The following is a 22,751-nucleotide window of genomic DNA, read 5'->3' as shown; positions in this document are numbered from 1 at the left end:
CACTCTGTCTCCCTGGGTCTTTTCGCGTGTGTTATGAATAAATCTTCTTCATTTTGGCACCAGTACTGGTTTTATTTTGCTATTTATCTGCAACACCTTAAAAATATTGTCGGACATAAACCAGTCCGTGGCACAAAAAAGGTTGGGGACCACTGCTCTAGAATACCTTGAGGGTTTCCTCAAAGTCCTCCAAGTGCTGGACGAACATATGTTTAAAATATAACTTGGTCAAGTAGTGATCACGACTAGAAAAGTGCAATTATCTAACGCGTCTATCTGCTAGTACTGCTAGTACTGCAAGCACAAGCATGCACAGTGTAAGAAAAGAATGCAACATTAAGTAAAGTGGAATCCGTTTATTATGAGCTAACTAAGATTAAAACAGCTATCAAAGAAGGAGTGGAATGTCATGAGAACAGAGAAGCACCTGAGCTGCCATTTTAGTGAGGTTAAGAAACACATAAAAATCCCAAATATGAAACATTTCCTCCCACTGCTTTGAATGCAGACTAATGAATGACTTTTGTGCTCTAAATTTTAATTCCTTTGTATTACTACAGATAGTAGTTACAGAGTAAAGACAATGATAGAAGTAGTAATGGTTATGCTGTACAGTCATATAATAAATCCTGACAATTCCAGACTTTTCTTGCCATTTACACTTTCCAAAAAATATATTTAAATTATTAATACTATGATATTTTTCTGTCTTAGGTATACCAGCAGAAGATCTTGTGTGATAATATATTTTTTTCTCCCCCAAAAGTTGGTGCAAAATCAAAAATATACACTCTTTTTGCTCTATGAAACATTAGTTAAGGATTAAAAATCTGTTGATGTTCCCATCTAAATTAAATAAAGCTGTATTGTATCATTTGTCGTAGCCAATTATTATGAGGGAAATCTTGGGCCCAATCACAACCATACTGTGTAGACTTAGAATGTCAACACTATGTAAGGGTTAATTCACGACCACATGTTCTTAAGAAGATGACAAACCCCCTTTGTCTGAAGACCTATATAAACCAATGGAAACAATGTGTGCACATATACCAACAATTTTAGATGGAAATGGAGATAGCAGCTCTTGTAATTGGTCTGGTATTGGCTGTGTGTTTGTTTCACCTCAACTCAGCTGTTGCCTTTGCAGTGTGTCTAGATGGTATGAGACAAATGACTAGGCATATAGGAGCTCGAGCTGGTACGACGACATCCTGTCTTAACTGCAAGCTGCAGGGAAGCACTCGTCTACCTGCATTTTCAAAGGATGGGGACTTTGTTATTGGTGGTGATTTTTCCCTTCACGTCTACATGAACACAGTTTACAGTGATTACACCAGCATGCCTGAGCCTGCAAAATGCAAAGGAAGGTTAGTAGTGGGAAGAAGAAGATGCTAAAAATATGTTGAACTGTATAAGGAGAGAAATGATTTCATGTGCGTTATATTCTATGGAACTACATTGATTTAATTTGTTTAAATTATCCTGTTGTTGATTTTTTCTTTATTTTAATTTTTTGACATCAAACTTAAACTAAATCTGTAGTCTATATTCTAACAGTGACACAACTATCTGCAGCCTTTTCACCAGTGAACTGCAATCATCACGTGCAATGGTTTTTGCCATAGAAGAGATTAACAACAGCACAGAGCTGCTGCCTGGAATCAGGCTCGGGTATCAGATCTATGACTCATGTGCATCAGTGCCTGTAGCAGTGCACATGGCATTTCAGTTTCTAAATGGCTTGGACAGTGTGTTTTCCATTGGTAACAATTGCTCACATTCTGGTATGGTGATGGCTGTTGTTGGTGGCTCTGGGTCTACGACATCCATCAGTTTGTCACACGTCATCAGGTCCTTTAACATTCCCCAAGTAAATGCCAATTTCCAATTTCTGTCAATGTTTGTATTTAAAATATGCCATGTGATATTTGTGTTTGTGTTTTTTTCCGAGTTACACTGTTTTATTTCTTTTGGTTTAGGTGAGCCACTTTGCCACATGTGCATGCTTGTCTGACAAGCAGCAGTACCCAAGTTTCTTCAGAACAGTCCCCAGTGACCAGTTTCAAGCTGAAGCACTAGCCAAGCTAGTGAAACACTTTGGCTGGACTTGGATAGGTGCTGTTCGGTCAGATTCGGATTATGGAAATAATGGCATGGCATCTTTTCTAGAAGCAGCACAGAAAGAGGGGATCTGTGTGGAATACTCTGTATCTTTCTATCGGACAAACCCACAGAGCAGAATTCAGAGAGTAGCAGATGTTATCCGCAGGTTTCTTCATCAGAGATAATTATTGTGCATTGACTTGTTTAATTATCTTTAAAATAAATGTTTGATGATGTGAAGACATTTAAAAACTTTTTTCTAATGCATTACATTGTCTCTCAAGGTCTACAGCTGTAGTTGTTGTGGCATTTGCATCTTTTGGAGACATGAAGATCCTGTTGGAGGAGCTATCACATGAGCCTTCCCCACCCCGCCAGTGGATAGGCAGTGAATCATGGGTAACCAACCCAGAATTAATGAGGTTCAGTTTCTGTGCTGGGGCCATTGGATTTGGGATTCCGAAGTCTATAATCCCAGGTCTCAGAGACTTCCTGTTGAATCTGTCTCCCTCACAAGTGGGTTCTTCTCAAATACTTACTGAGTTCTGGGAGGATGCATTTAACTGCACACTGACCAAAAGTAAGACATTTTTCTTGGTTAAAATTATGTTATCAACTGCTGATGTTACAAAGTCGGATGTTGCTTCATTGGTTGACCTATTTTAATTGAAAAGTTATTAATGGTGACCAAGTGTGAGGTGAAAATACAGGTGTAACTCGAAAAACTAGAATATCGTGCAAAAGTTCATTTATTTCAGTAATTCAACTTAAAAGGTGAAAGTAATATAAGATATAGACTTACTACATGCAAAGCGAGAAAGTTCAAACCTTTATTGGTTTTAAGTTTGATTATTATGGCTTACACCTTATGAAAACCCGAAATTCAAAAGCTCAGAAAATTAGGATATTGTGAAAAGGTTCAATATTGTAGGCTTAAAGTGTTAATCTCTAATCAGCTAATTAATTCAAAACACCTGCAAAGGGTTCCTGAGCCTTAATCTCTCAGTCTGGTTCAGTAGGAATCCCAATCATGGGGGAAGACTGCTGACCTAACAGTTGTGCAGAAAATCATCATCGACATCCTTCATAAGGAGGCGAAAGCCTCAAAAAGTCATTGCAAAAGAAGTTGGATGTTCCTAAAGTGCTGTATCAAAGCACATTAATAGAAAGTTATATGGAAGGGAAAAGCGTGGAAGAAAACAGTGCACAAACAGGAGGGATGACCACAGCCTGGAGAGGATTGTCCGGAAAAAGGTCATTCAAAAGTATTAGTTAGTTAGAGTTAGTGCATCAAAAGCCACCATACAAAGACAGATCTTGGACATGGGCTTCAAATGGCGTATTCCTCTTGTCAAGCTGCTCCTGAACAACAGACGTCAGAAGCATCTTACCTGGGCTAAAGAAAAAAAAAACTGGTCTGTTTCTCAGTGGTCCCAAGTCCTCTTTTCTGATGAGAGGAAATTTTGCATCTGAGGTTGTGCTGAGACTTTTACCTTTACACTGTTCCTGCAGCAGAGCCTCAAGGCTGGTCCAAACCTCTTCTCGCTCTCCTTTAAATCCTTAAAGTGTGGCCAAGCACAGTAGCTATCTTGGGCCACAGATGGTTGAGGGTAGCTACACATTGTGAAGGTAGTCTTAAATTTCACCATGTAGTTTGAGTCATCATCGGAGACCTCCATGGTGTGATGCAGGTGGCAGAAAACAGATAAACCCCTGAACATGAGACATATGTCTCGCCTCCAAGAATCTCAGTCACAAGCCTGTAGTAGACAGTTCAAGAAACTAATTATTAATCTACACAATAACTGTCAAATATTCGGTCTTTAGGTGATGACGTGATGAATCCTGCTTCCAGGCCCAAACTACCCTGTGTTTAATAAGGCTTTTCTGTTTTTAACATGTTTTAATGCTTTGTATCTGGTTCTATTTATTCTAAAAAAGCCCCTAAAAACAGTCAGTGATCACTGTCGCCCTCTCTTGGTTTTTATTACTGCTATTCATTTTAAAGCTCAGTTTTTAAAACCTTACGATGCAACTACAGCCCAGCCCATGCAGCAGTATATTAATGACTAACCTTGGATTGTGGATGAATTATGTCAGTTGTTCTCTTGATTTAAGTTTGGTCCGTTTCCAGCATCCTGCCATGCGATTGCATTTTATTTCTAACCATCGAGAATCCTCACGGCAACTTTTATCAAGTGAAAAGAAGTTCATCCTCCACCTTCACTGTTTATATTATGCTAACATAGCTTTGTCGCTAGCGATCACGTAGCCCATCGTTATATATCAGTTATATATCAGCTAGCCAAAGTAAAGTAACCCTACAAACACCACTGGTGTTTACTTTCCTGTCTTCATTTATGTTGGAAGTGATAGCAGAGCTGTACGTCTTAATTTGTTTCAGAAATCTCTCAGTCAGGATAGGCTATATTATATTTAGATGGAAACTAGCGAGCTAACTCCTTGCTAACTTTTAACTCCATTAAGTTTAATAAATTCCGTTTTCATGTATGCCTGGATGTTTAACTTAATTGTTACACCTGGTAGAGCAGCCACACTGATCATTTTATTACAGATGAAAGAATTTAGACAGTTTTTAACTCTCAGTGATGCCGCAGTAATCATTTGGCTTATGGACCTGCAGCGGAGTTTGGTCCGGACATGACTTAAAGACCGGATAGAGCTTTTTGAAGAAACAATAACAAAAAGTTAAAAAATAGTTTGATTCACTTGCATGGCTCAAGGATAGTCACCAGCTTTTGGAGTTTTACCAGCTCTGATGGAGTTAAAATGACTAACTTGTGCTTTTGTTTAGCTGTTGCCCCAGTCTTGTTTGCTCCTGGTGTAGTTCCTCCATATTAGCAGGGCTGTCTGTAAGGCGTCTAATTTTGCTTGCTTTTCAGTGTCATAAAACTGTTGAATTTTACTTGAAATAGTCTTTTGGCACGGCAGATGGAAAGTTGGATCACCTGACGCTAAGTGTAGTACATTTTCTAACACCCTATCTTCTACCGCTGATAGTGGTTTACAGTCCAGAGCAATCAATTTTGCGAGAGAATTTGTAAGTTTGTCCAATGTTGACTTATTAATTTTGGTCCTTAAGTTAGTCATTTCATCAAGTTTGAGCTGCAGACACCTTTTGTTGGTACTCAGACTGCTAGCAACATGTTTTGCATTTAGATGGTAACATAAGGTTGAAGTGCTTCGGTGGTATGTGTTGAGACAATGCCCATCTCCTTTTAAGGTAGTGTCCATTTGCCCTTTGTCTGCCCCTCACCCTCAGCAACTCTTGCTTCCTGCCCTAGGGGTGGGTGTTGATTGTCCTCCTGCCCTGCACCCCAGTTCTTTGTTCCCATTCCAGGCCTATTTTCTATTTTGTATACCCATTAACCGCCATAATGTAATATTACAAGAAATCCCAAACTATATTCTCTTTAACTCTGATGTATATTAAGGAATCTATTCTCAACATATGCAAACTCCTTTTTTCACAGTTTGCACAAAACCACACTTTCATCAAGGCTTCCGTTGGGTAGTCTTTTGATTGACATTGACAAAAGTTAGCCTTAAATGTGTAATTTTCTTAGTACGTTGTTTTTTTTTTCAAATTAATTAATCGCAATTAACGTGTAAATTCTAGTTTTCCAGAATTTAGTTTTTTCTAGTTTTCTAGTTTTTATATAACCAATTCAAAGTACTTACAGAACAATCAGGTGTTTTGTATTAAATAAGATAACACGCAAATTATTTTTGCTACTCCTAAAAATTATTTCTGTCCACTCTAACATAAAGGAGAACATCACAAGCCTGATACCTGCAGGCCTGAAAGCAGGAGGTGTATCACCCCTCGGGTTTTCGACCTAGAGGCAGCGTTTACATTGCAAGCTGCCTTTGGTGGCATTTCGGCAGCAACTTCAACATTGCCTCATTGTTCTGACACACAAAACAAAATGATTGACTGCACGACACACTTACCACACACTCCTAACATGCTAATCTCTCGCATCTCAAAACTCGCTCTCTCTCTCTCTCTCTCTTTCGCTTTCTCGCTGGCGTTTTCCCCCTCTTCCTAAACAGCCAAAGCCATTTCGCCATATCATCTTCTGAGTGGTCGACATGGCACATTTTTCTACCAATAGGAAAGAGGTTTTTTTTCTTTTCTTTTCTTTCCTTTTTTGATCACAAGAAGAGACTCAGAAAACACTGTTTTTACCGTTTCTTTCTGCAGTAAACATAACAGCAATATTCAGGAAAAAACATTGTGTGTATTTGTTATCATAACTCTGGTTTTACGTGGCCTATCAACCAATTTAAAAACTGGTACATACTTTGAAGTTCACACTTTTAAAACAAAAATTGGACATAGCATCTTGTTGCTGTGTCATCTTAAATTGGTCATGTGTAGTTTGAGTCATCATCGGACACCTTCATGACGATATAGAGCTTTTTGAATAAAGTAGTCATGGGGCCTGTCTCAACATGCGTACTTGCGTTCTCGTGTACTCATGATACGTTATCAGTGGGAGACCAAGTACTGTTCCAATTCAAAGTACGCATCAAGCCAAGATCGCGAAAATTCCCGGATGTGTCCTCGCTCCGCCTTTTTTACCGAGCATGTATTAGTGGTGACTTGTGTGTACTTGGTACAGCTAAATATCCCAGAATGCATTTCGTCCAAATCCCAAACACGGCAATGGCGGAGGAGCGTGGCTAAAAACTTTTAAATATTACTCTTTCTGGGTCACAAAATAACCTTTAAAGTTATTTTCAAGAGAGAATGTAGCTGTGTAAGCTTCAAATATCTGCTCGACTTATTAAGATATCAAATATTTCCAAACGTGCTCCAACGTTTTCGGAGACGCCTGTTACCCACCAGCTCCATAGCAGACCGGGAGGTCAAAGATCACTAGATCCGGTGAGAACAGTGGATTCCTGGCACATCATTTTGAACCCCCCCCCGCGGTCTTTCGCTACTCAGGTTAAATATGATATATAAGTCTCTTAGATAACTTCGAAATGTTAATGTTTGGTTTATTTCAGTGTTTTATTTATTCCTGAGTAAATCGGTTTGGCTGACATTAAAGTTGAGCTTCAGGGTATAATTGGTCGTTTTTGACTACTTTTGATTTTACCTCTATATCTTACCGCTTTCTTTTCACTCGCCCGCTTTCTCTCACCAGTGTCACTCCTAAAACTTCCCCCTCTTCCTAAACAACCAAATGCCACATGTTGCCATATCATTTTTTGATTGATTGACATGGCACAATTTAACACCAATAGGGAATAGGTGTTTTTTCTTTTTTCACTTGCAAGTGGAGAGTGTTTGCCAGCGCTGTCTGTAGAAAACGCAGTTTTTACCGTTTCTTCCCGCTGTAAACACCACTGTTTTGTTCAGAAAAAAACATTGTGCGTATTTGTTATCATAACTCTGTTTTTACATGGCCTATCGACACTGGTATATAAAAACTGGTATATAGTTTAGACCCACTTTAGACCCAAGTTGAAATGGAGACTCTGGGTCGCTGCATCTTGTTGCTGTGTCGTCTTAAATTGGTCATGTGATTCTGACGCGCGGGCGCATCCATCGAACCCAGAGAGTTAATCACAGTTAAATTAAGAGGGGATGGCAGTAAAAACTCCGGACCTGTGACATCATCAAGTACGCTGGTGTTCCAATTGTACAAATCGCGAGTCCGCGCTCACATTCTCGCGTTCTCGGCAAGTCCGTACTTCCGTACATTCTCGGAAAGTTCGGACTCACAGAGAAAGCGAGTACGGACTCGTGTACTTGAGAATCGAGAAAGGGCCATGGTAAACTACTTTATTCTTCCTCAGCCAATCAGCAGCACTCGTGTAATTGTTTGCCCTTTTTGTGATTTTTAGATGCCACTGCAAAGAAGAAAATATGTGATGGAAATGAAGACATACAGAATCTGCAAAACCAGTACACTGACACATCACAGCTCAGAGTTACTAACATGGTGTACAAGGCCGTGTATGCAGTAGCACATGCCATCCATAATGCAGTGTGTCAGGAAATAAATGGCACTGCAAAGTGTGACAAGTTAACCAAATTAGAGTCCAAACAGGTCAGAAGAAATAAATATGCTGATGCCAGTGTCTTTCATCAACTGCAATATAAGTTGATATGTAATATTAATATTTGTTATTGAAATATTGTATCATTTTTTTCCTTTCCCCTCCCATTATACCTAATTTCATCTTTTCAGATTTTAATTGAGCTGAAGAAAGTAAATTTTTCCCGAAATGGCTATGATGTGTCATTTGATGCTAATGGGGATCCTGTGGCTATTTATGAACTGGTTAACTGGCAGGAAAGTGAAAACGGCATGACTCAGATAGTGACTGTAGGGCTGTATGATGCATCACGGCCCGTGGGCCAGGAATTCCAGATCGACAAAAACATTACCTGGATGGAGGATAGCATGAAAGTAAGCAGTCAAACTTTAGAAAACAATGATTACAGCTGCATAGTAAATATTTGCATTTATTCTGCAACCTTTGACAGGTGCCAGTGTCAGTGTGCACAGACAGTTGTCCTCCAGGAACTCATAAAGTACTACAGAAAGGAAAACCTATCTGCTGCTATGACTGTATACTGTGTCCTGAGGGGGAGATCAGTAATAGCACAGGTAAAGAGAAATGATTGCCATGCATTTAAAATGTTTCATTGTGTATATATGAAAATCAAGAAAATTTTGTGTTTATTTGTTTTTTATCCAGATTCAACTGATTGTTTACCTTGTCAGAAAGAATTCTGGCCTAACGCAAAGAGAGACACTTGTATCCCTAAGCCTGTAGAGTATCTTTCCTTTCAAGACCTCCTAGGAATTATCCTGGCTACATTCTCAGTTCTTGGTGCCTGTCTGACCATCGTAACTGCGGCTGTATTCTTTTGTCACAGGAAAACTCCAATTGTCAGGGCCAACAACTCTGAGCTGAGCTTCCTGCTGCTCATCTCACTGACTCTGTGTTTCTTATGTTCGTTAACTTTCATTGGAGCACCATCTGAGTGGTCCTGCATGCTGCGTCACATTGCGTTTGGGATCACCTTTGTACTCTGTATCTCCTGTGTACTTGGGAAAACTATAGTGGTTATAATGGCTTTTAAAGCGACACTTCCAGGTAGTAATGTGATGAAATGGTTTGGTCCTCCACAGCAAAGAATGACTGTTGTGTCTTTCACCTTTATTCAAGTTTTAATATGTACTGTTTGGATAGTAGTGAGCCCTCCCTTTCCAATAAAAAATCTAACCACATACAAGGAGAAAATCATATTGGAATGTGCATCAGGCTCTGCTGCTGGCTTCTGGGCTGTGCTTGGATACGTAGGCATACTTGCTGCCTTTTGCTTTGTTTTAGCAGTCTTAGCCCGCAAATTACCTGATAATTTCAATGAAGCCAAGCTTATCACCTTCAGCATGTTGATATTCTGTGCTGTCTGGATCACATTTATCCCAGCATATGTCAGCTCCCCTGGGAAATTTACAGTGGTTGTGGAGATTTTTGCAATTCTGGCCTCCAGCTTTGGTCTAATAATGTGTATATTTGCTCCCAAGTGTTTTATCATATTGTTTAAGCCTGAGAAGAACACCAAGAAATATTTAATCAACAAAAATCAGTTATAGTATATCAGAGCTTCTAGTGCTTGCAATTATTGCAACATTAAGCTGGAATTGTACAAATTCAATGCAAAAAGAAAAGTTTTCAATTTTTTTTTACATTTCAAAAATCTCTTTATTTACAACTTTTTTCTGTTAAATAGCTTCAAATTTTAATTTTAAAGATAAGCTATTTAAAAAAAATTTTTTTCATTTGTCTTTTGGTGTATTCAATCCAATAATATTTAATTTGGAGTAAAGTAAATAAACAGAAAATCACCTTTCACAATAACACTACATGATTCCGAGTTATTTTTCAATAGTTTTCAATTCCCCCCACCCCCCACCAGAAAACTGGAACTCAACAAAAAGAACCGGCCTTCAAAATTTCAGCATTTCAGCTGCCATCCATCCATCTTGCAGAGAAGCCCAGACCTCCGTCTCCCCAGCCACCTCCTCCAGCTTGTCCGGGGGAACACCAAGGCGTTCCCAGGCCAGCCGAGAGACATAATGTCTTCAGTATGTCCTGGGTCTGCCCAGGGACCTCCTCCCGGTGGGACATACCCGGAAAACCTCACCCAGGAGACGCCAAAGACGCATCCTTGTCAGATGCCCGAACCACCTCAACTGGCTCCTGTCGATGTGAAGGAGCAGCGGCTCTTCTTTGCGCCCCTCCTGGATGGCTGAACTTCTCACCCTATCTCTAAGGGAGAGGCCAGCCACCCTTCGGAGAAAGCTCATTTCTGCCGCTTGTATCCGCCATCTCGTTCTTTCGGTCACTACCCACAGTTCGTGACCATAGGTGAGGGTAGGGACGTAGATCGACCGGTAAACCGCTTTTACGCTCAGCTCTCTCTTCACCATGATGGACTGGTGCAGCGTCTGCATCACAACAGCCGCAGCACCAATCCATCTGTCGATCTCCAGTTCCCTTCTCCAATCACTCGTGAACAAGACCCCAAGATAATAACAAAATCAGCTTACTATCACCTCAAGAATATTTCAAGGATAAAAGATCTGATGTCTCAACAGGACCTGGAAAAACTAGTCCATGCATTCATCTTTAGTAGGCTTGATTACTGTAACAGCATCTTTACAGGTCTACCTAAAAAATCAGTCAGACAACTACAGCTCATTCAGAACTCTGCTGCTAGAGTCCTCACTAAGACCAAAAAAGTGGACCACATCAGTCCAGCTCTGAGGTCTTTACACTGGCTGCCTGTCCGTCAGAGGATAGACTTTAAAGTTCTGATGCTGGTCCATAAAGCTCTGAATGGTTTAGGACCAAAATACATCAGTGACCTCCTGACCCAGTATGAACCTTCCAGATCCCTCAGGTCATCTGGATCCGGTCTGTTATCAGTCCCCAGAGTCAGAACCAGACACGGAGAAGCTGCATTCAGCTTTTATGCTCCTTATATCTGGAACAAACTCCCAGGAAGCGTCAGATCAGCTGAAACACTCAGTTTATTTAAATCCAGGTTGAAGACTCACCTATTCTCAGCTGCATTTGAATAAAGCACCAAATCCACACTTAAGTTTAAATTTCAAAACCTACTTTTTAACTACTGATTTTATCTACTGTTCTGATTTTATCTACTGTTTTTATATTTGATTTTATATACTGTTTTGTTTGTTTGTTTGTTTGTTTGCTTGTTTTAATCAAATTTAAATCATGCTTTTTATTTGTTTTTGTTTTTAATGTCTCTGTAAAGCACTTTGAATCACCTTGTTGTTGAATTGTGCTATATAAATAAACTTGCCTTGCCTTGCCTTGCCCAAGATACTTAAACTCCTCCACTTGGGGCAGGAACTCGTCCCCGACCTAGAGTGGGCACTCCACCCTTTTCCGGCTGAGAGCCATGGCCTCAGATTTGGAGGTGCTGATCCTCATTCCTGCTGCTTCATACTCGGTTGCGAACTGTTTCAGTGCGAGCTGGAGCCCATCACCCGATGAAGCCAACAGAACCACATCATCCACGAAAAGGTGAGATGACATTCTGAGGCCACCTAAGTGAAACCTCTCCGCCACTTGGCTGCACCTAGAAATCCTGTCCATAAAAGTTATGAACAGAATCGGTGACAAAGGGCAGCCCTGGTGGAGCCCATCACCCACCGGGAATGTGTACGATTTATTGCCGGCTATGCGAACCAAGCTCTTGCAACGGTTGTGTAGGGATCGAATGGCCCATAGCAATGGGCCAGACACCCCATACTCCCGGAGCACCACCCACAGGACCCCCCGAGGGACACAGCCAAATGCTTTCTCCAAGTCCACAAAACACATGTAGACTGGTTGGGCAAACTCCCATTTGCCCTCAAGTATCCTTGAGAGGATAAAGAGCTGGTCCAGTCTTCCGCGACCAGAACGAAAACTGCATTGTTCCTCCTGTATCTGAGGTTCGACTAATGGACGAACTTTCCTTTCTAGCACCCCAGCATAGACTTTCCCAGGGAGTTTTAGGAGTGTGATCCCCCTGTAGTTGGAACACACCCTCCACTCTCTCTTCTTAAAAATGGGGACCACCACCCTGGTCTGCCAGTCCAGGGGTACCACCCCTGATCTCCACGCAACATTGCAGAGGTGTGTCAGCCAGGACAGCCCTGCAACATTCACAGCCTTCAGGAACTCGGGGCGGACCTCATCCACACCAGGAGCTCTGCCACCAAGGAGTTATTTAACTGCCTCAGTGACCTCACCCCTGGAAATTGGCGGGTCATCCCCCTCATTCCCAGACTCTGCTTTCTCCTCGGAAGATGTGCCAGTGGGATTAAGGAGGTCCTCGAAGTATTCCTTCCACCGCCTAACAATTTTCTCAGTCGAAGTCTGCAGCACTCCACCAGCACTATACACAGTACAGGTAGAGTACCGCTTTCCCCTCCTGAGTCGCCTGATGGTTTGCCAGAATCTCTTTGAGGCAGTCCGAAAGTCTTTTTTCATGGGCTCTCCGAACTCCTCCCACACCCCAGTTTTTGCTTCAGCCAGAGCCGCATTCCACTTGGCCGGTCGGTACCTATCAGCTGCCTCCGAAGTCCCACAGGCTAACCAAGGTCGATAAGACTCCTTCTTCAGCCTGGTGGCTCCCTTCTCCTCTGGTGTCCACCATTTGGTTCGAAGGTTACCACCACGACAGGCACCAACCACCTTGCGGCCACAGCTCATTGCAGCAGCTTCGGCAATGGAGATGCTGAACATGGTCCATTCAGACTAAATGTCTCCAGTTTCCCTTGGAATGCTGTTGAAGGTCTGCCGGTGTGCGTTGAAGATCTCGCGGACTGGGGCCTTTGCTAGGCATTCCCGGCCTAGCAGAGACTGGTTCCAGAGGCCAAGCCATGGGTTGAGCTGGTACCTCTCAACCTCACGCACTACCTCAGGCTCCTTCCCCACCAGAGATTTGACAATTGCCCAATTGCCAGTCTTGGTAGCCGGGGTTCGGTCTGCCAGGGCCTCCGCGCCTGGCCACGACTCCTATGGCGCCTCCTACGGGTGGTGGGCCTGCAGGAGGATGGGCCCATGTCCCCTTTTTGGGCTGTGTCCAGCCGGGCCCCATGGACTAAGGTCCCGCCACCAGACGTTTGCCCTCGGGCACCCTCCCTGGGCCTGGCTCCAGGGCGGGGCCCCGGTAACCCTATCCCGGGAAGGGTAAACTGTTCCCTCTGTGATATTCACTTAAGGGTCTTCTGAATTGCTCTTTGTCTGGTCCCTCACCCAGGACCAATTTCCCATGGGAGACCCTACCACGGGGCAAAAGCCCCTGAACAACATAGCCCCTGAGATCCCTGGGACATACAAACCCCTCCACGATAAGGTAGTGGTTCGCGGAGGGGACAGTTGCTTCCAACTGTATTACAACAATGTTCCCCACTTCCTGTTCTGACAAGTGATCGGTGTGTGACACACGATAATGTTAGGGATAGGGTGAGTTGGAAGCTGATGATCTACTGCGGATCATCAGAATTTAAAGCTGCTTTCAGCTGTATTACAACAATGTTCACCACTTCCTGTTCTGACAAGTGATAGTGGTGTGACACAGGAGGATATTAGGAATAGGGTGAGTTGGAAGCTGATTATCTACTGCGGAGACCCCTAAAAGGCGTAGACGAAAGAAGAACTAGGAATTTAACAATTTAACAATTCCCAAGAGGTAATAACATATAGTATTATGAATAATAAAATGTAAAATCTATGGGGCATTTCAAACAAAACATACAGTGGTATGCAAAAGTTTGGGCACCCCTGATAATTTTCATGTTTTTCCTTCATAAATCATTGGTTGTTTGGATCAGCAATTTCATTTAAATATATATTATATAGCAGACGAACACAATGATATTTGAGAAGTGAAATGAAGTTCATAGGATTTACAGAAAGTGCGCAAAAGTTGCTTAAACTAAATTAGGCAGGTGCATAAATTTGGGCATCTTTGTCGTTTTATTGATTTGAATACCTTTAGCACTAATTATTGGAACATAAAATTTGTTTGGTAAGCTCATTGACCCTTGACCTACACATACACAGGTGAATCCAGTCGTGAGAAAGGGTATTTAGGGTGGCCAATTGCAAGTTTTTCTCTTATTTGCATCTTCTCTCGAGAGTGGCTACATGGGAGCCTCAAAACAACTCTCAAATGACCTGAAAACAAAAATTGTGCAACATCATGGTTTAGGGGATGTATACAAAAAGCTATCTCAGAGATTTCAGGTGTCAGTTTCCACTGTGAGGAACATAGTGAGGAAATGGAAGACCACAGGGACAGTTCTAGTAAAGGCCAGAAGTTACAGGTCAAGAAAAATCTTAGATAAGCAGAGGCAAAGGATGGTGAGAACAGTCATAGTCAACCCACACCCACCTGCAACATCATTTTGCATCTTGTGCATCGTTCAACTATTCAGCGTACTTTGCACAAGGAGATGCTGTATGGGAGAGTAATGCAGAAGAAGCCTTTTCTGCGCGCATGCCACAAACAGGTTCGCTTGAGGTATGCTTAAGCACATTTGGACAAGCCAGCTTCATTTTGGAATAAGGTGCTGTGGACTGATGAAACTAAAATTGAGTTATTTGGGCATAACAGGAGGCGGAAACAGAACACAGCATTTCAAAACAAACACTTGCCACCCACAGTAAAATGTGGTCGCAGTTCCATCATGCTGTGGGGCTGTGTGGCCAGTGCATATCACCAGATTCTTGAAAACAATTTTCAAGAATCAGTGACAAAGTTGGAGTTGCACCAGGGCTGGATATTTCAACAAGACAACGACCCTAAACACTGTTCAAAATCTACTAAGGCGTTCAGGCAGAGGATCAAGTACAACGTTCTGGAATGGCCATCTCACTCTGCAGACCTGAATATTATTGAAAATTTATGGTGTGAATTAAATGGACTGTCCATGCTCAGAAACCATCAAACCTTACTGAACTGGAGATGTTTTGTAAAGATGAAAGGTCCAAAATATTTTCAACCAGAATCCAGACTCTCATTGGAAGCTATAAGAAGTGTTTGGAGGTGTTATTTCTGCAAAAGGAGGCTCTACTAAATATTGATGTAATTTTTCTGTTGGGGTTCCCAAATTTATGCACCTGCCTAATTTAGTTTAAGTAACTTTTGCACACTTTCTGTAAATCCTATAAACTTCATTTCACTTCTCAAATATCATTGCGTTCATCTGCCATATGATATATTTAAATGAAATTGCTGATCCAAACAACCAATGATTTATAAAGGAAAATCATGAAAATTATCAAGGATGCCCAAACTTTTGCATACCACTGTATTTAACATTAAGATCTTTATGTGGTACTAAACTCATGATATTAAGGTAATATAAGTTCACATTTTATGATACTTGTTTTTATACTATTATGACTTTTGTGCTCTAAATTTTAATTCCTTTGTATTACTACAGATAGTAGTTACAGAGTAAAGACAATGATAGAAGTAGTAATGGTTATGCAGTACACTCATATAATAAATCCCGACAATTCCAGACTTTTCTTGCCATTTACACTTTCCAAAAAATATATTTAAATTATTAATACTATGATATTTTTCTGTCTTAGGTATACCAACATAAGATTTTGTGTGATAATATATGTTTTTTTCCAAAAACAATTGGTGCAAAACCAAAAATATACACTCTTTCTGCTCTATGAAACAATAATTAAGGATTAAAAATCTGATGATGTTCCCATCTAAATTAAATACAGCTGTATTGTATCATTTGTCGTAGCCAATTATTATGAGGGAAATCGTGGGCCCAATCAAAACCATACATGTAGACTTAGAATGTCAACACTATGTAAGGGTTAATCTACGACCACATGTTCTTAAGAAGATGACAAACCCCCTTTGTCTGAAGACCTATATAAACCAATGGAAACAATGTGTGCACATATACCAACAATTTTAGATGGAAATGGAGATAGCAGCTCTTGTAATTGGTCTGGTATTGGCTGTGTGTTTGTTTCACCTCAACTCAGCTGTTGCCTTTGCAGTGTGTCTAGATGGTATGAGACAAATGACTAGGCATATAGGAGCTCGAGCTGGTACGACGACATCCTCTCTTAACTGCAAGCTGCAGGGAAGCACTCGTCTACCTGCATTTTCAAAGGATGGGGACTTTGTTATTGGTGGTGATTTTTCCCTTCACGTCTACATGAACACAGTTTACAGTGACTACACCAGCATGCCTGAGCCTGCAAAATGCAAAGGAAGGTTAGTAAGTAAGAAAGTCAGTAATGGGAAGAAGAAGGTGCTAAAAACATTTTGGACTGTGTAAGGAGAGAAATGTTTTCATGTGTGTTATGTTCTATGGAACTACATTGATTCTGTGTAGTGTTAAAACAATGTAAAAATAGTCATTTATTCTTTATAAAATAATTTGTTGTGTTTTAAAAAACAGAAATTATACAATATGTTAAATAACAGCTTTATAAAGGAAATGATTTAAAGGAAATGATAAAGGAAATGCATTTAAATGTATTATATATAAAAGGAAATGAAAAGACTTTAATTAGTAATCTATAATTTTCCACTAATTTCTTATGCTAATCTATTGTGCTCAATTTAACTGGTCAGGCAACATTTTGATGAACATAATCAACAGATACAACCAGCAAATTATCCTGTTGTTGGTTCTTTTTTATTTTAATTTTTGACATTTAACTTAAACTAAATCTACAGTCTATATTCTAACAGTGACACAACTATTTGCAGCATTATCACCAGTGAACTGCAATCATCACGTGCAATGGTTTTTGCCATAGAAGAGATTAACAACAGCACAGAGCTGCTGCCTGGAATCAGGCTCGGGTATCAGATCTATGACTCATGTGCATCAGTGCCTGTAGCAGTGCATATGGCATTTCAGTTTCTAAATAGCTTCGACCCTGTGTTTTCCACGGATAACATTTGCTCACATTCTGGTATGGTGATGGCTGTTGTTGGTGGCTCTGGGTCTACGACATCCATCAGTTTGTCACAAGTCATCAGGTCCTTTAACATTCCCCAAGTAAATGTTTTCAATTTCTGTCAATTTTTGTATTTAAAATATGTATGTGCATGATATTTGATTTTATTGTGTGTGGTGTTTTATTTCTTTTGGTTTAGGTGAGCCACTTTTCGACATGTGCATGCTTGTCTGACAAGCAGCAGTACCCAAATTTTTTCAGAACAATTCCCAGTGACCAGTTTCAAGCTGAAGCAATGGCCAAGCTGGTAAAACACTTTGGCTGGACTTGGATAGGTGCTGTTCGGTCAGATTCGGATTATGGAAATAACGGCATGGCTTCATTTCTAAAAGCAGCACAGAAAGAGGGGATCTGTGTGGAATACTCTCTTTCTTTCCATCGAACATACCCACAGAGCAGAATTCAGAGAGTAGCAGATGTTATCCGCAGGTGTCCTCATCACAGATATTTTTTCTGCAAATATTTGTTTTACTGTCTTCAAAATTATATTTTTTCATGCAGTTACACTTTAAAATGCTTCTAATGCACAATATTGTCTGTCAAGGTCTACAGCCATGGTTGTTGTGGCACTTCTGTCTTTAGGGGACATGAGGGCACTGTTGGAGGAGCTATCACATGAGCCTTCCCCATCTCGCCAGTGGATTGGCAGTGAATCATGGGTAACCAACCCAGAATTAATGAGGTTCAGTTTCTGTGCTGGGGCCATTGGATTTGGGATTCCGAAGTCTATAATCCCAGGCCTCAGAGATTTCCTGTTGAATCTGTCTCTCTCACAAGTGGCTTCTTCTCAAATACTTACTGAGTTCTGGGAGGATGCTTTTAACTGCACACTGACCAAAAGTAAGAGACATTTTTCTTGGTTTAAATTATCTTATCAACTCCTGATGTTACAAAATCTAATTCTACTTCATGGGCTGACCTATTTTCATTGAAAAGCTATGAATGGTGACCAAGGTGAGAATACAGGTGAAACTCCAAAAATTAGAATATCGTGCAAAAGTTCATTTATTTCAGTAATTCAACTTAAAGGGTGAAAGTAATATATGATATTAATATACAAATATAATATAATATATTCCTGCAGCAGGGCCTCAAGGCTGGTCCAAGCCTCTTCTTGCTCTCCTCCTTGCAAGAAAATTTAAATCCTTAACGTGTGGCCAAGCACAGTAGCTATCTTGAGCCACAGATGGTTGAGGGTAGCTACATGTTGTGAAGGTAGTCTTAAATTTCACCATGTAGTTTGAGTCATCATCGGAGACCTCCATAGTGTGATGCAGGTGGCAGAAAACAGATAAACCCCTGAACATGAGACATATGTCTCGCCTCCAAGAATCTCAGTAATTATCTTATTTTAACCCTATTTTGAACAAACAGTAACAAAAAGTTTTTTTTAAAAAATAGTTCGATTTACTTGCATGGCTCAAGGACAGTCGCCAGCTTTTGGAGTTTTACCAGCTCTAATGCAGTTAAAGTGACTAGCTTTTGTTTGTCTAAAGCAGCAAAACAGCATCTTGATTCTTTAGTAGATGAAACATCCTGTATGAGTGGCTCTTTCTGTTGCCCCAGTCTTGTTTGCTCCTTGTGTAGTTCCTCCATATTAACAGGGCTTCTTGTAAGGCATCTAAATTTGCTTGCTTTTCAGTGTCATAAAGTTGTTGAAAGCATTCACACCGCATTTCCTTGTCAGTAACGGTAATGTGATTGTACAATAGAAAATGCAGTTACCTAGATTACTGTTACTGTTATGTCCTATGCTAATTATTCATGGTAGAATTATTTTCCATTTTTTATTTTATTTTATTTTTATAAAATAAATATGTTTATGGTACCAACATAATTTCCAACATTTATAAAGAGAACACATCTGAGATCTAGTTTAACATTCACATCTGCTCTGTCTTTTTCTGATTTTAGATGCCACTGCAAAGAAGAAAGCATGTGATGGAAATGAAGACATACAGAACCTGCAAAACCAGTACACTGATACATCACAACTCAGAATTACTAACATGGTGTACAAGGCCGTGTATGCAGTAGCACATGCCATCCATAATGCAGTGTGTCAGGAAATAAATGGCACTGCAAAGTGTGACAAGTTAACCAAGTTAGAGTCCAAACAGGTCAGAAGAAATAAATATGTTGATGCCAGTGTCTTTCATCAACTGCAATATAAGTTGATATGTAATATTAATACTTGTTATTGAAATATTGCATCTTTTTTTTCCTTTCCCCTCCCATTATATCTAATTTTATCAGATTTTAATTGAGCTGAAGAAAACAAATTTTTCCCGAAATGGCTATTATGTGTCATTTGATGCTAATGGGGATCCTGTGGCTATTTATGAACTGGTTAACTGGCAGAAAAGTGAAAACGGCGCGTCTGACATAGTGACTGTAGGGCTGTATGATGCATCACGGCCCGTGGGCCAGGAATTCCAGATCAACAAAAACATTACCTGGATGGAGGGTAGCATGAAAGTAAGCAGTCAAAATTTGACAAACTTTAGTAAACAATAATTACAGCTGCATAGTAAATATTTACATTTATTCTGCAACCTTTGACAGGTGCCAGTGTCAGTGTGCACGGACAGTTGTCCTCCAGGAACTCGTAAAGTGTTGCAAAAAGGAAAACCCATCTGCTGCTATGACTGTACAGCATGTCCTGAGGGGGAGATCAGTAATAGCACAGGTAAAGAGAAATGATTGCCATGCATTTAAAATGTTTCATTGTGTATATATGAAAATCAAGAAAATTTTGTGTTTATTTGTTTTTTATCCAGATTCGACTGATTGTTTACCTTGTCAAAAGGAATTCTGGCCTAACGCAAAGAGAGACACTTGTATCCCTAAGCCTGTGGAGTATCTTTCCTTTCAGGACCTCCTAGGAATTATCCTGGCTACATTTTCAGTTCTTGGTGCCTGTCTGACCATCATAACTGCGGCTGTATTCTTTTGTCACAGGAAAACTCCAATTGTCAGGGCCAACAACTCTGAGCTGAGCTTCCTGCTGCTCATCTCACTGGCTCTGTGTTTCTTATGTTCATTAACTTTCATTGGAGCACCATCTGAGTGGTCCTGCATGCTGCGTCACACTGCATTTGGGATCACCTTTGTACTCTGTATCTCCTGTGTACTTGGGAAAACTATAGTGGTTTTAATGGCTTTTAAAGCTACAATTCCAGGTAGTAATGTCATGAAATGGTTTGGTCCTCCACAGCAAAGAATAACTGTTGTGTCCTTTACCTTTATTCAAGTTTTAATATGTACTATTTGGTTGGTAGTGAACCCTCCCTTTCCAATAAAAAATCTAACCACATACAAGGAGAAAATCATATTGGAATGTGCATTAGGCTCTGCTGCTGGCTTCTGGGCTGTGCTTGGATACTTAGGCATACTTGCTGCCTTTTGCTTTGTTTTAGCTGTCTTAGCCCGCAAATTACCTGATAATTTCAATGAAGCCAAGCTTATCACCTTCAGCATGTTGATATTTTGTACTGTCTGGATCACCTTTATCCCAGCATATGTCAGCTCCCCTGGGAAATTCACTGTAGTTGTGGAGATTTTTGCAATTCTGGCCTCCAGCTTTGGTCTAATAATGTGTATATTTGCTCCCAAGTGTTTTATCATATTGTTTAAGCCTGAGAAGAACACTAAGAAATATTTAATCAACAAAAATCAGTTATAGTATATCAGGGCTTCTAGTACTTGCTAATGTTCATCAATTCCTGTTCTGACAAGTGAGTTGTGTGACACAGAAGGATGTTAGGGATAGGGTGAGTTGGAAGCTGATGATCTACTGTGGAGACCCCTAAAGGGCGTCGACAAAAGAAGAAGAACTGTGAATAATACTGTGGAAGCAAATTTAACAATTCCGAAGAGGCAATAACATATAGTATTGTGAGTAATAAAATGTAAGTTTCTATGGGGCATTTCAACAAAACATATTTAACATTAAGATCTTTATGTGGTACTAAACTGATGATAATAAGGTAATATAAGTTCAGATTTTAGTATACTTTTTTCTATACTATTATGCTGACAATAATCCTAGACCTTTGTTTGAACGTGATGATGTGATTATTAAATGTCTTTTTCAATGATGCTGTGGCTTATTTCCCAGAAACAATGTTTAGTTTCTATGTAAAAACCATAAATCAGGAAGGCATAATAAACAAAACTACACATTTCGTTTTCATTTTGTTGTAATAACAGATAGATCAATGCCATGAGGTATAATGATTGTCTATATGCGGTAATATAAGGAGCTTGGAAAGAAAGTAACTAGACTTTTGTAACTAGAAAGTAACTAGTCTTTTGAAGGCGTTTCATCTCTCATCCAAGAAGCTTCTTCAGTTCTAAACCAAATGGTAGAGTCCCAGGTATTTAATTCCTAGTGGGAGTTGTCCCTTAACAAGGTCGTTGATCCACTATTGATCATGTACCTCACCACTTGCACCAATGTGTGAAAAAGGCATGGGCTATTATGAGCAGATGTTTCAGGTGAAGTCATTGTGAGACCGTGCCTCACCCTATCATGTGACCCACTGAGAGCATATGACCGAAGATGTGAACTGCATTGCTGGTACCTACAGTGCAGTTTTGAGATCTCTTTCCAGGAGCCTCAAACCCCATTCAGATCTTGCGTCAGGTGATCTCAATGAGTCATGAACCTTCTGAAGATGGAACACAGTCTTCTGTCCCCCTTCTTGTTGTTTTTTTGTTTTGTTTTTTTTAAAGTTGAGTAGACTTAATGAAAACTATCAAATAAATACTGTAAAGTTGTATTGTTGTAAAGTTAAATTGATTTTAGAAGGATGTTTGCTTGTTTTTTAAACCTTGATAAAAAATAACTAGGCTGAAGTAAGCTGAACTGCCATACATTCAGGATGTTAAAGGACATTAATTTGTTTTGTTTTGCACATGAATACATCATTTGAAAACTTTGACTAGAAGAGTTAGATCATCATTCATCCTGTATAGCTAATTATGAACTATTTAATCTATCGTCACGATTAACTCGATTAAAATTTTCATCTGGAGCGCAGAATGACTCAAAATCCCTGGAATGTCACTGTCAACACATTTTGGGCAGTTTGTACAAAGTTTGTCCATTCTGCGTTCCAGATGAGTTAATCACATTGAAAACTGATTAAGTGTTGATTAATACATTTTACATTTGTCTGTTGTTTTAATTGTAGGCTAGCACTTTCTACTACAGCTCGGTAATAAAGGGGTAATAGTAGGGTAACAAGGGGGAAACAAGAAGGTAATAATGTAGTAATTTCTAAGTTATCACTATGCAATTACCAAGGTAATAACCATGTAAAATCCAAGTAATATCATGGTAGCAACAGTGGTTACAGCTGAGTAATATTAACCTGAAATGTATGTAATAGGATAATAAGGACCCCAAAACTGGGGGTAACACTGTGGACATATTGCTTGCTAATAAAGTGGTAATAGTAGGGTAACAAGGAAGAAACAAGAACGTAATAATGCAGTAATTTCTAAGTTATTACCACTAAATTATCTGTGGTAGCTTCTGTGTAATAAGC

At 40.1% G+C, this 22,751-nt stretch overlaps 1 protein-coding gene across 1 annotated transcript; it reads left to right on the top strand.

The window, feature by feature from the left end:
• Positions 1-1,087: 1,087 nt before the first annotated feature.
• LOC109194662 (extracellular calcium-sensing receptor-like) lies at positions 1,088-9,767 on the top strand. The gene is made up of 8 exons (XM_019345425.2): positions 1,088-1,370; positions 1,579-1,873; positions 1,983-2,272; positions 2,391-2,686; positions 7,990-8,195; positions 8,337-8,558; positions 8,636-8,759; positions 8,851-9,767. Exons 1-8 carry the CDS (start codon positions 1,165-1,167, stop codon positions 9,753-9,755), a joined length of 2,544 nt encoding a protein of 847 aa, XP_019200970.2. The 5' UTR covers positions 1,088-1,164; the 3' UTR covers positions 9,756-9,767.
• The last annotated feature ends 12,984 nt before the right edge of the window (positions 9,768-22,751 follow it).

Source organism: Oreochromis niloticus, linkage group LG14, assembly GCF_001858045.2.
Source record: "Oreochromis niloticus isolate F11D_XX linkage group LG14, O_niloticus_UMD_NMBU, whole genome shotgun sequence".
In the NCBI taxonomy this organism is placed as follows: domain Eukaryota; kingdom Metazoa; phylum Chordata; class Actinopteri; order Cichliformes; family Cichlidae; genus Oreochromis; species Oreochromis niloticus.
Note: the sequence above shows the minus strand (reverse complement) of the source record. Positions and strands in the feature narration are given on the sequence as shown.

Coding starts and splice junctions, on each gene's coding strand:
- LOC109194662 (XM_019345425.2), top strand. CDS start 1,165: ATGAGACAAATGACTAGGCATATAGGAGCTCGAGCTGGTACGACGACA. Junction 1,371..1,578: donor CCTGCAAAATGCAAAGGAAG/GTTAGTAGTGGG, acceptor AACTATCTGCAG/CCTTTTCACCAGTGAACTGC. Junction 8,559..8,635: donor GGATGGAGGATAGCATGAAA/GTAAGCAGTCAA, acceptor AACCTTTGACAG/GTGCCAGTGTCAGTGTGCAC.